The sequence below is a fragment of the Charadrius vociferus genome, unplaced genomic scaffold (genome assembly GCF_000708025.1).
Source record: "Charadrius vociferus isolate BGI_N301 unplaced genomic scaffold, ASM70802v2 scaffold90, whole genome shotgun sequence".
Taxonomy (NCBI): Eukaryota; Metazoa; Chordata; class Aves; order Charadriiformes; family Charadriidae; genus Charadrius; species Charadrius vociferus.
In genome coordinates this window covers 5,692,147-5,705,865 of record NW_009647222.1, presented here as the reverse complement: position 1 = coordinate 5,705,865, position 13,719 = coordinate 5,692,147, and the positions used below count along the sequence as shown (strand labels likewise).

General features: G+C 35.9%; 1 protein-coding gene across 1 annotated transcript; it reads right to left on the bottom strand.

Annotated features, from left to right (window-relative positions):
• Nucleotides 1-2,229: 2,229 nt before the first annotated feature.
• GOLT1B (golgi transport 1B) lies at nucleotides 2,230-9,808 on the bottom strand. Its single transcript, XM_009879667.1, has 4 exons — nucleotides 9,723-9,808; nucleotides 7,730-7,908; nucleotides 4,337-4,418; nucleotides 2,230-2,963 (listed from the first exon to the last, which is right to left on the bottom strand). The coding sequence occupies exons 1-4, from the start codon at nucleotides 9,804-9,806 to the stop codon at nucleotides 2,925-2,927; spliced, it is 384 nt and encodes a 127-aa protein (XP_009877969.1). The 5' UTR covers nucleotides 9,807-9,808; the 3' UTR covers nucleotides 2,230-2,924.
• Between the last annotated feature and the right edge of the window lie 3,911 nt (nucleotides 9,809-13,719).

The window sequence follows — 13,719 nt, the reverse complement described above, 5'->3', positions numbered from 1 at the left end:
GGTAGGAAAGGAGGTAGTTTAACAAAGAAACTATTTGCCACATAACTGTAACTGCCACATTTTGTTGTGATGTATTTGAAACTGGAACCTGAATAACTAGGGGGATGTTTACATAAAAGGTTTACTGTAAGAAAATGAGGAAACCCTTCCATTTAAGATTAATCAAAGACATTATTTCCTATGAAAGTCACAACACTGTAAGATAGCCAAGCAGTAACAGCATGCACTCCCTAACCTTTGGAAAGGAAAACTTGCCAAAAAACTTTCTTAAAATGCGCACGTAAAAAGACACAAAGACAAATTATAGAAAAAGGTACCCATTTATTCAAGGTATGACAAGGATATTTACAGTATTTGTTTGCTCAGAATAAGATCCATCCTTACGATTTTTAAAGCAGCAATTATAAATTACATTTAAAAGGGGAAATGTTTCAAGCATGTTTCTGTTAAGAGATATTTTTACAATGATAGAAACAGTTTAAGGCTAAGTCATTTTGACCTTTGCTGCCACCCACATTTATCTTGGCAAAACTGTCTCAAAGACAACATTATCTTGAGGGATAAAGACTATGCTAAATTCAACACACAATTTTGTTCCCTCAGATGCTTTTCACAACAGTTCACATCGGACAAAAATTGACTTTTGATTTAAAACAATGAATTAAATAGAAGTGAGATGAACTGCCTGCATCCCAGCATTTCAGAGGGCTAAAAGATCATATACAGCAACACGTTAATCACCTCTGAAAGATATCATCAGCTTTCTTGTTGAGGAAGGTACTTCAGCTTACCAAGCAATTTGCTTTCAGTCAGAGCTCCATAGTCATGCGGTGCAGTCCACCTTTCCCATCACATTACTTTTCAGAAGACAAAACTAAAAACCTTCAGGTAATTACATTAGGACTTCTAACGTAAATGATGACACACTGTCTGCTTCAGACAGTACTCGATTCCCACAGTACAGACTAGCGTTCTACCAAAGCAAACAAGATGAGTCTGCTAAACTGCTGTAGTGTTATTCTCTAGTCTTTTTAACACACAACAGATCTACAGGAGCAGTTAAAATTGGTTTATCTCTTGAGGTAGAAGCCACAAGTCATATTTAGTCTTATCTGTAAACTATAACACACATACCAACAGGCAAATATAGCCTTTTTTTTTTTTTGTCATTTATAAAATAAACAGATGCTATTCATTGTAAATATAATGGCATTTTTTTCACTGAATCATTTTGTGTCTATTTGAGAAGAAAGCAAATTAAACCGTGGGAGTAGTAGATTGTGGCTATTTATAAAGTTGCAATGAAAATAAAACATGTCTTATAGAAATAAACTTCATAGCAACTTCTGAAAGGGTCGGTATATGAGGATTCTTCTTCACTTAAAAGTTATTTTGGAAAATACCAATTTTAACTGCGTAATAAATAAAAATTAAAAAAACAAAACAAAACAAAACAAAACAGTCATTAGACCTTTAAGACTACATAGCTACTTGAAATACTACCATTGCATTTTGGTAATTTTTTTTAGGATTACATTTAAGGGAAAAGAAAGTTAAACATAACAGAACCCCCCGAAGCCTGCACAAATACAATTTACTTAATGATGATGTTTTGTTATGTGAGGACACTAACTAAATCTACTGAAAGTGCACAATGTTTAACATTCCAATAGAAGCAGAAACAGAACCCTTGCATTAGTAGGGGACATTTATTCCAGGTTAACTAAGAATCTCTGTAACAGCAGAGTTGTTGCTGTGACTGATAGAAGTTTAAAGTTACTTGAAGATAAACAAAGCAACAAGTTAGAAAACATACGGAGATTGGCACTTGATCTTTAGTTAGCCCCATTAGCTCAGTTTTCTCCCCAGAGACTCACATACACAGAACTTTAATTTTTCATTTTATTACTGTAAAAAATAAAAGTCAATTTGTAGTTCCAGAGTAAACAAAGAAATCAGCTTCAAACTTTAAAAACAAAGGTTCAAATTTTGGTAAGATACATTTCACAGGGTTCCTGTCAGCACCTTAACCAAATGCATTTTTTTGTGAACGAAGCATATTTCACAAAGTTTTCATGTTAGTGACAAGGGGTTACATTCTCATCTGGATGCACGTGTAATGTAACTCAAGGAGAACAAACTGGAAGGAGTGCAAGTCATTTTCCAGAGTTCCCTGTTGAGCTCTCTACATGTTCAGAACCAACATTTAAGACTGAAGTTACTAAAGATTGACCTTTTGCATATTCCAAAATGGAAGGCAAATACAATCAACTTACATTTGGCTTTGAAACATTAAGATAACAATGTTTTATTTCAGCCACATATTTACAAAATTGTTTACAACAGAACCGTGTAGGGTTTCCTTTTTTTTTTTGTCATAATACACTTAAAGATGAATAGTCATCTTAACCTTCATGCAAAGACTCATCTCTTGTTACACAAGAAGTTTTCTGTTTGGTTGTTTTGGGGTTTTTTTTGTTTTTTTTTCTCTTCACTCTGAGGATAGCAAGCAGAGGGTTGGATAAGTTTGGGTCACCCTTAAAAATGCAGGCCTGTTTGCTCTACTGCACCTTCAAAATAAGGAGGTAAAGTACAGGCACCGTTAATTCCACAAGGGTTCATTGCCTCTAGCATGTTTTCCAAAACCAACAAAAATAGTCTCGAACAGCTGTAACATGGGTCATTCCATGACTTTCACCTCTTCAGTTTACTTCCTGAACTCTGGAGTTACTTTCCTAGAAGCATATTTGCTGAGCTTCTTGTCTAATGTATATTGTTGACTATACATTTTAAATTAAACTGTTATGTAAAGAATGTAACAAGCTTTTCCTTTGTACACAACTTAATCTTTGTGCTGAGTATTCTTCAAAAGGATTTTATAAATAATACAGTAAGTTTAGAATCAGTCTTCTGCTCTCTTGTCATTATACCATGTTGTTGCTTTCTCCAACTTTATCTACAAGCTGTAGAAAAGGAAACAAAAAGGTTTTAAGCTGCATGACATTTATGTACAGTAAAGTTACTCTCAAATATTACTTGCTATTTGCACAGTTAGTATGCAACTGAAAATGAGAGTCAAGTAGTACTCACCAAGGTCTCATGATATACATTGTGAAAATTAAAAATCTTACACTGCAATTGTGTTTCTGCATGACATGTTTTTCTTATATAGACATTAACAGTGCAACATGAAGATGCAACAGAATGAAAAAGGAAATAGAAGAATGCAGATAACACTGCTAGCTTAATGATTAAAACAAAACAATACAGTATCAGCCACACATGCATTAGTAGACCAAGTAAGATATTTCAACTGACCATTACTGTGGATTCTCTTCTGAGCCTACGTAGGCTTTGAATAAAACATTAACAATTATCTTTTTAAAACAAGATTTAACCCCATTATGATCAAATTAAATATGACTAAGTAAGATCAATTGACAAATTAAACATTCAATTGATCATGAATTATAAGCCAGAACTTTGCCTAACTGTAAGATTGGAACAGATGATCTTGAACACTAAGTTTTAGAAAACAGCCTGTATACATCTAAGTTATACCCCCTACTAATTTTTTTAGTAGTAGCTACTAAAACTGTTGCTTTCAAAACTAGGGTTAAAAATGCTTGTGTTAAAACACATACAGAAATTAGCACAGTAAAAGTAGTTGACTGAAACACTCTGGATGACCATCTTTCTGGCAGCTGTTAATTGTCTTTAAATCCCCGGCTATTTGGTTAAAAAAATGGAAAACTGCATTTGAAAAAATGTAAATCTTAGTAAATAGCAAGACTTAGTCTGGTGCAGTGGACCCTAATAAATATAACTATCTGATGAATGATTATGCATCATGAGAGTTTCTGGATTTGCCATACAAGCTGCAACTTCACATTGAACTAAACTGTTTGCTTTTACAGGCCGCTTTTCATAAATATATCCAAATACTACACAAGTGTCCTCCTCATTGTACAGACAGGAGAAGACGCCCACAATAGTGGCATGGTTTGTCTAGCTGGCCACCTAGGGCCAACAGCGAAGCAGGAAGCAGAACCCCAGTGTTTCCAGTCACAATCAGGGCCTCTCTCCGCTTCACAACACAGAAGTGGGGGCAGCTTCTACAAAGGTGAAAGGTGTCCTTTTGTTCCTTTTACATCTACAAGTCTCTCAGTGAGAAGGAAGGCGATCTGTATGGTGCAAGAACTATACAGGAATACACTCAAAGTCACTGCTTGGAAGTTATATTTGCTTTATTTCTGATGCATTTCTACTATGGCTATAACAATGGAATAAAAAACAGTACAAGCTTCAAATTTTGCATGAAGTACCGAACACTTACCGAGCTTATACCAGGTAAATTCAAGAGATATCCAAGAACTGGAACTCTTCTAATAAAGCCAACCACCACAGGAAAGAACCCCCTTTAGGTAAGATATAAGAAGATTGTATTAGTTTTTATAGTTAAACTATTCCCATATTGCTATGAAATGAAGAAATAGGACGTATTTTTTTAAACCAAAATTACATAAAATCATCTAGCTTGTTTGGAGCTCAGTAATTTTACAAATATACCAACATAGATTCAGCAGAGAAAGGAGAAAACCAGGAAAGAAACACCTTATTCTTAAATGGACCTAATTTTCTCAATGGCTGGCAACCCTCAGTCAGCTCTTCAAAAAATAACTAAAGAAAGAATACCCAACTGATTTCTCAAAATTACCATACATATTTTGAGATAATTTCTTTTTACATTATAGGAAATACAGTATTGCAATACCCAGTGTAAAAACAACTGAAGTTAATTCTGACTAATCCCCTTTGAAACCATACATGGTCCTCTACATCAACTACAGAAAAATAAGCATGACAGAGCTGTGTATTTACTTATTACACAAATTTATGTGAAGTCAGAGATTTGAATCATTAGCCAGGGGATGTTGCCTAGCATAGCTGCTATGGTGTAGCCCCCTGCGCTGTCCACTTTGTCTCTGCAGCAGGAAAACAAACTTCCTATGGCAATATTTCAACTGTTTGCAGTCAACTGCAGCAACTCAGCTGGTGGTGGCATTCTGAGTTACCTCTTGTTGAGCTATACATTCCCTGCATAGAATAAGGATTAACGTGTAATGAAACCTCAGCCACAGTGAAACAGCAAAGTTTTTCACAAGTTGTCATCCTCTTCACTACATTGGTATGAACAATTTGCTGGGTAATATCAATACCAGCAAGTTTTTCCTGGAGATTTTCTTTTTTTTAAAGACCTAATCATTTCAGCGGTCTGGTGAATTGTGATGCAGGGCACACAAACCCCTTGTAACAGATTAAAACAATGGGGGTAGCCAGAATAAGAAATAGTCAGTATGGGAAGGATAATATTGGTAGCCATAACATTGGTGCTTGTAATGTAAACAAGGCTCCAAAAGCAGATTAGAATATATGAAGAGATACTGTCCCATAATAGCCTTCTCCATTACACGCAACCTGTGCATGTGAAAGTATGGCAAAGGACTAAACTTCTGATGGGAAACTTGTGGCAGCATGTTAAATAAAGACAAGAAAAGAAAGACATTCTATATTTAAACCAGAGTAGAATAATAATTGTGTCTCTCTCTTATTTCAGTCAGATGCATCTTTAAAAAAAAATCTTTGCAATGCTGTCATTTGTTTAAGTGTTCTTGGTCACCAGTACTTAACTGTTGCTTTGTGGACAACAGGCACTCTGCTGCTACAGGGTGTATGAAAGGTTATTGTGTAAAAGTAGTCTAGATGTGCAAGATGACAGCCTACGAGTAAAGGTTCTAGAGGGACCTGAACAACTAGCGGAACTGGTTTAGTGGTCTAAAAATCGAGAGACTGAAAAAAAAGTATAATACAGTGGTTTACATTTGTACTATCTTAGTCCAAGCTGAAGTAGTTACTATAACTGCTAAATTGCGCTTGATAAATATAAAGGTTCTCCATATAAAAGTCTACATGACTAGAATCATTAGGACACACAGAAATGCCCATCCTCACAACATACTGCCCTAAGAAATCTAAAGGTGTGTGATCTGGCATTCCTTGGGCCTAAGAGAATTAAGTACTTCAGAGACCAATGACAACCAGGGAAGTTTTCTGTTATGCAACCAAACAGCAGGATCCTGAGGAATCACATAAAATGATGCTTGAGGAAAGGCTGTTTTTAACTTCTTCAGAAAGAGGCAAGTTGCCAAAACCATGATAACAGTTGAAATGAACAAGACTGAAGCAAACCAAAAATTTTTGTTTGAGTCACTAGCTAACATTGTAGCAAGGGATTTAGACTGTAAGAGCTATTAAGCATTAGACAAGATGGTCTAGAGCTGTTTTATATTAAAACCGATCAGATAAAGCATTCACACCTGGAATTATCAATCCCTTGTTGATACTCTTCTGGCAAAGGGATAGTCCTAGTGACCTAGGGATAACTACTGACCTCCTATAACCCCTTCAATGTTATTTTACCCTGATGGCCCCTAGCTAGCCCCAATAGATAATCCATAACCTTGCCTGCTCAGGCATAGTAATTTATAATTCTTTTGAGGTCTTTTAAAAGGAGGGGTGTTTGGTTGAAAACAAACTCTACTTGCTTTGTACTGGGTGATTAAACTCAAATGCTACGTGTAAGAAGTGACAATGTATTCGGTGATATACTGTGATTTTCAAAACACTTGCAGGGATAGAGTTCAAAGTTAATACAGAGTAGAACAATAAGAAGCATATAGTAAAAACTAAGTTAAGATTATAATTTTTTTTCAAAAATATTTGAACATTTTATCTAAACTAAATACAAGATTAACATACAATTTTACCAAGTGGAAGCAAAAGAGCACCATGAGAAAAGTGGTTTGATTTTGATTAATAGGAACTGTATTACTTCGCCAGCATCTGAACACTTCAAAAATATTTTAGGGGTCTGTTATTAGATTAATAAGCATTAGTAGAACAGTCTTCATCTGAACACAAGTCCAAGAACAATTAAAAGCCTCGCTTCTAACTTCTTAGCATATTTTGTACTTTCTTGTATCCCAAAGTATGTAAATTCAACCATGGAAATAAAGATAGATATAGATAATACAGGTTGTTACAACTGAAATTCTTTCACTGTTAGAACTGCATTTATGAAGAAGTTAAATGACACATTGTGAAAGCCAACACGTGTATCAAGACTGCTGTTAAGGAAAGATGAAAATTTTAATTTTTTAACTCAGTCCAGATAATGCTAACCAAAACCAGCAGTTCTGAATACACTAAGGCACAAATGTAATGAAATAATACAGAAAACATTTTTTCACTGAACTACCACAGTAATGAAGTGATAAGGTTACAAACCTAGAATGTTTGTAACCAAGCACTTTGCCCCATTTGTTAAAGAAAAGGGTTTTTTTTGGTGGGCTAAGTTGCCTTTTTTTATGAGGAAATGTTTAAACTTCGCACTTCTAACAATTTGGGCTTTACAATTCCTTGGTAATGTTGTTTATGTCTAACCAAAGTCAGTTTGGTATATGCCTCAAACTTTAGCAGATTTGAGTCTTGGAAAAGCATTTACCAACTTTCCACATCTTGTAAATGTAAATCAACAACTTTATATAAAATCTATCAAAAGCCAACATTTCAAAGACGCTGCCTTTTCAGCTGTAAAGCAGCAATACTAAACAAATACATTTATTTCTAGACACACCAATACAAAAAGGTATTTTGAAACAAGTCTTACCTGAATAGTAAGAAGAACCCATAAATTTCAAGGATCATTCCTATTAAAGGCCAACCAATGAGAACTATGAGCACACCACCCAGGAAAAAGCCCGTTGCTTTCATTTTGTGTTTTTGAAAGAAGAATCTAAATGTTCTTTCTAAACCGATAACAAAAGACAAGCCAGCCACAAATAAAACCTAGGAAAGACAAAAACCAACCAAATAAAGAAAACAGCTAATTATATTCCTAAGTTTAGGATATAAACATTCCACAAAACTACATTTGCATTTTTTTGCACAACTTCTTCTAATACCAAAAGATAGACAGTGAGAAGGAATTCACTAGTGATTTTCTTCTGTAAAGTCTATCTTAAAGCATTTGTAGCTAGCTTTCAAAACTCTTCTCACAGCTGCTTAAGAAGTAAAGAGTCTACCTTTGTGGCCTCTGACAAACATAATCATGTCAAAAGACTTGATGACGACAGTTATATCTGTCCTGTAACATAAGTACAATTGTTACCCACAAGCAGTGCTGAAGCTTAGCACCACTGACAGCAAAGGTTCCTAAAAACTGAGAACAGACATGTTACAAAAACACCTCTGTTCTGTACCATGGATATCTTCAACAGCTTGCACTGATCTACTAGACACTGCAAAGCCAAAAAAGGAAAACAGCCAAAGAGCATTATCAGTTACCTTGTTTGTTGTTGGTGGGGTTTTTTTCTGTATATAATCTTTCTACTGTTTACTAGTTCCAGTACAGACTGAATGCTATCATACTAGTCTCACCTAGTTACAGCTACTTTTAGTGTCCTTTAGCAACAGGACTTATCATTATTTCCGCTTGTAAGCATACATCTGGGCAACATTTTTGCTGAAAAGCAGACAGTATCAGATTTCATTCAAGATAATAGATGAAATTTAAGTTATTTAAAACACTTTCTTAACATCTTTTCCCCTTTCTGATACAACTTCTTAACTTTCTGTAAGGATACAGTACCTTTTCTTGCATTATCTTTGGTTACCACATAGCCTGTCATTGTATCTTCCTACCTATGTTCTCATCATTTCCCTAAACAGGATCTCGTATTTCCACCTTACATTAGGAAAAGAAAAAATAGCATTATTTTATTGTTTACTTCTCCACTATACACTTCGTTGATGCTTCAGAACAGTGCTTCAACTAATGCACCCAAATTCAAATATATGTTTTTAAATTTTCCTACAGTGAATCTCAGTATTTGACTCTGCTGCCACAGAATGAAACTGATCAGTTTTGACCACAGACTTTTAAGGCATCAGCAAAAGAGAATGTGAACCTCTACCAGGCTGTGCTCTTGGCTGGCTGGCAAAACTGAGAAGTGCAGAGGCACAGAGATTATCACATTCAGAAAACACCCTGTCATTTTATATTTACTTTGGATTGGAATTTTGTGTACCAGAACTAGAATTTATTTTCTATCCCGCTTTAAATAAAACCTTTGATTTGGTAAAAAAACTGAATATATTAAATCTCTCTACTACAAAGGGTGGTTGGCTCTTCTAAACCCAGACTATCAGCAATTCATACTTCTTTCTTTCCTTATAAAGCACAGCAAAGCTACATGTGCTAGCAGGTACACAACACTTCACTATTCTTATCCAAATAGATATTTAAATTTGACAGTTATTTTACAAGGTCATAAAAAAAAGAAACGTTAGTAATCACAGCCAATCTAAAAGTCTTATTTGCAGCAGCATAACAACTATAGAACAAGCTGCTTCTTGTCTGAACAACATACCACAGGCCTGACCTGGAGATCTTTAGATTGATGTGAGCTGCTCTAACTTTAAACAGGAAAAATTATTCCCTTATATCACTGAGCATAATTCTTCCTTTATACCAAACTGCCACAGTATTTTTTGTGATCCAGTTTCAAATTGATAACATATTATTCTATATTTAGTTTATTTTTAATATATCATATACTTCCAAGCAGTGCAGAATCTAAGAATCAACAGCAGACACTTACGTTTCCAATAGCCAAAAGAGCTTTGTCAAAGAAGAGTATCATTCCAAAGAAAAGGAAAAACACTCCAAAGCCTGTTAGTCCCATTCCAATCTCTGAAAAAGAAACAAGTTTAGGCATGTAACAAAACATGGTACCAAGAAAAACTTATGCATAAAAATTGTGCAAAACTTAGAATGCAAATTGTGAAAAACTTAAAATGTCCAATCTACAGACGTTTTAGATGTATAGAAAAACTTAGTCTATTTTATGACCACCTAACAACTTTCCTGAGTGTACAAATATAGTAAGTCTTGTAGACAGCAATTACTTCAATAACAGAGATATCTTTGGAAGCTACTTATCAAAAAAGTACATATTTGGAACTATATACCGAAATTGAATGCAACAAAAAGCATGCATGCATATATACATACAGCAAAGACATCCCTTCTGATTTTCTGCTAGTATGGAGAAAAGGATTGTTTTGTGAACATATAATGAAACTTTTTTTTCCATTTGCAAGCCTTATCCCATTATGTTTACTGCAGTAACACAAGTACCCTGGTCCTTCCTATCCTCCTGGGACCTCACATTCCACCTCCCATAATCTTGCATAGCAGTCCCACTTCCCCCAGCTTCTGGATTGAACACAACTCAGATTAATGCTGTAGGCTCTTTCCAAGTTACACACGCACTGACAGCTATTAAACACCAGCCTGGGTCTCCAGCCAGTTGCCAGTTTTCACAAAACCACTAAGCACTAAATATCTTTGCATTCTGCATGTCAGTAAAGGTTGCCTAAGAAATATTAGGAAGGCAAGAGTCAGATGGAAGGTTTGCCTGAGAAACTGGGCTAGAAATGTCAAGCTATGACTAAAGTTACCATTTGACAATATCTTCTGAGGTATCTTGAAGACCATACTTAGACACAGATCCTACTTTTAATTTTAAATGTCTAAGGCCTTCCTTTGACTCACGCAGACTGTAATAGGAGAGAAATAACACGAACAGCAGCAACATAACTGCAAAAATCTTTGCATTTATCCATGCACTCACCCTTACATTATTGCTATCCCTGTGCCCACAGATTTTAGAAACCTACAGTATACATAAAAACAGTTAGCAAAATCAGACATAATACTATAGACAGGCTGGCAGCTCAGTTTGTGTTTGTGTGTGTATACATATTTTTTTTTAAAGATTCCAGTAGTTTTGTATAGTGTAGCCTGAAACAAGCAAACAAAAAGACCCACCCACACTATCATAGCCTTCACTGCTACTGTTAGCCAGATCTACCTAAATATATTTTAGTTGCACTTTTGACTGCAATGTAGATCTACTTGATCATTTACTGTTGCCTGAAGAGCTCAGGAGTAAAGAAGTATCATTCTGCCTACTCCAGAACTTCCATTCAGATATTGGGAAAAAACCCAACTTCAAAACAGCTCAGAGTGAAGAGATTTGTTACAGCCACATTCAACTTCCCTAACTTCTATCAGGGCTCATCTTTTGGCAAGGCTACAGACCACACAGTCTTAAATCTGTAGTTCTACAGTATTGTCCGCCACTTGAAACTTTTGCTGTGAGCATTTTAACCACCCAGAATTAAAACTACTAAGTAACCTGCTACAATTGATTTACTGCAGACATTCTCAATACTTGTTAACAACGAAAAATGTATTGCAAATCCTATTTTCAATGAATCTGCTGACTGAAACCAAAATAACAATTGCAATCTGCCCTTTTCTCCAGTACTCTTTACTTTAGAAGAGCAGAAACAATCTGTATTCTGGAAGGAAAACACTTGGAGGCAGAACTCCAAAGGAATTACCAGATAAATATGTTGACATGGGAAGTGAGTATTCATTCCTCCTGCAGACACAGCACAAAGTAGGGATCTTGCAAGAAGGCAGAGGCCAACTCCCAACAGCTGCTGCAATTACTACACTGACACTTCTGTATTCACTTCAAACATGTTTGTAATCACCTACTCCTACAACCGTTTCAGACTCACTTTAGAAGTCAACCATATCCTCTGGTTAGTGGAGGGAAGGGGGGAGGAGGAAACACCATTCTCATCATCCCACAACTACTGCCGAAAGAAGAGTAGTCCAGGACTATTATTCTCTCTTGTGAGTATCTCAGTAGATGGTATTACTGACTTGATTCATATCAGAATTTGGAAATATATTTGACAAGCATTCTTAGAGGAAGAAAAAAAAAAAAAGCACTGACATTTTGTACATAATCTTTGCAACAATGAACCAGGAATTTTTATAGAGGGTGTGAACTTTTTTTAAACACTTTCTCCTGCACTGGAGAAGCCTTTCCACATTACTCAAATACAACATTTCAATGCCTAGAAATGTGGAAACACATACTAGCCATGTGATGTTTACTCTGGATTTTTTAAAAATTACTATGATTATGATTTACTGAAAGAAGGGAGCAATGCTTTCTCAATGTTTCTGCAGAAATCCCATAAGCTGTGCAAGAGACTGCAGCACTGTATCAAAAGGGCTTAGTAAATATTAAGACTTAAAATTAAGATACATTGGCTTATGAAAGTTCAGGGAAGACAATGCACATCCTCTATCTTCTGTGTACAAAATAAGAATGGAATCATGCACTATAGGCTCTTAGAAGGCAAAAATTAATGCAGTTTACAGGCTATGAAGTTTCAATTTTTAATTATTATTATTTTGCTGGCAGTAATTTTAGTATTGAAAAATTAATTTGTTCAGGAAAAACTAAGTGCACAGTTTTGCAATTACTGGTGATTTATAACACCATTCAATGAATCACTTAAAAAAATGTTCCCGACTACAGCTGCAAATTTAACTTTCCAAACATCAGCTAACACAGTGGTCCTTCCCTCCAGGTATTTATCACACTACTCCACCAGTGACTCTATGGCAAACTCCATATTTTTCCAAACTGCAGCGAGTTTAAAAATATCTGATTAAATACCATCAGAATTTCAGAAACACAGTGTTAAAATTAAAAAAGCCTGAACTCCATAGCATTTTATTTACTACTCTTGGCTATGACAGTTAAAGCCAACAGAGTCAGTACTGGAGTTAGCTGAAGGCCCCAAACAAGGAACTAAGAAAAGGAAAAAACAGTGAATAGAGCTTCTCTTTCTGAAGAGATTTCCCCCCCTCCAATGAATACTCTGGAGAGCAAGCTAGGAGAACAGACAAAAGCAAAGCCCACAAGGGTCTAATTTTTAGATTTCTGATTGATTAACCCCAAGAGTTAGTACCCATCTCAGTAACAGAGCATGGCACCTCAATTTCCCAAGAAATCGTTGACATTTAATGCTGCTAACCTGCTTTTCTGTCAGTCTTTATCCTTGGCCCTGATGGGCTCTCCAATACTCCCATTTCCAGTATCCTGCTCTTCAGTTAAACTTAGTTCTTTTAACTTTCTTTTCTACATCTTTCACACTTAGCCTCCTTCATAACTGACACTACAGTGCTTACCAAGCAGACTTGTATCCCTTCATGGCAACCGTGCCAGAAATGCATCACATGTGAGATGTTAATTTAAATCAAAGATCTAACATTCTTCTTTACCTTGCAGTTTAAACTCTTACAAACCCCTTTAACTTGATTTATTTTTATTTTCCCTTTCAGCATCTCTATTTCCAAGTATTTCTATTAAGTGAAAACAAAACTATGGTCAGGTACGAGTACTTCTTTTTTTCACTTCAGACTGAATGTCTGGTCCTCACCTTGAAAGCCCCTCCGTGTCACCTGCAAATGTTCCACGTGGTGACAGCAAGTTAAAACAAATACAGTAAGACCACTAAGTGATTCCAAACCACTGATGTCCACACGGAGGCAGAATAGAAGACTTTCGCTAATTATTACTTTTGTTTACCGTTCAGCTTTCATTCATTCTCGCCACCGTCACATCGCCGTACCCCCACCAACACGAAAAAGCCCACAGCCCCTGACAAACGCTGGCGACGGAGGCGCTGGTGGCAGCGTCCTTCCAGGATGTAGGAGGGAGC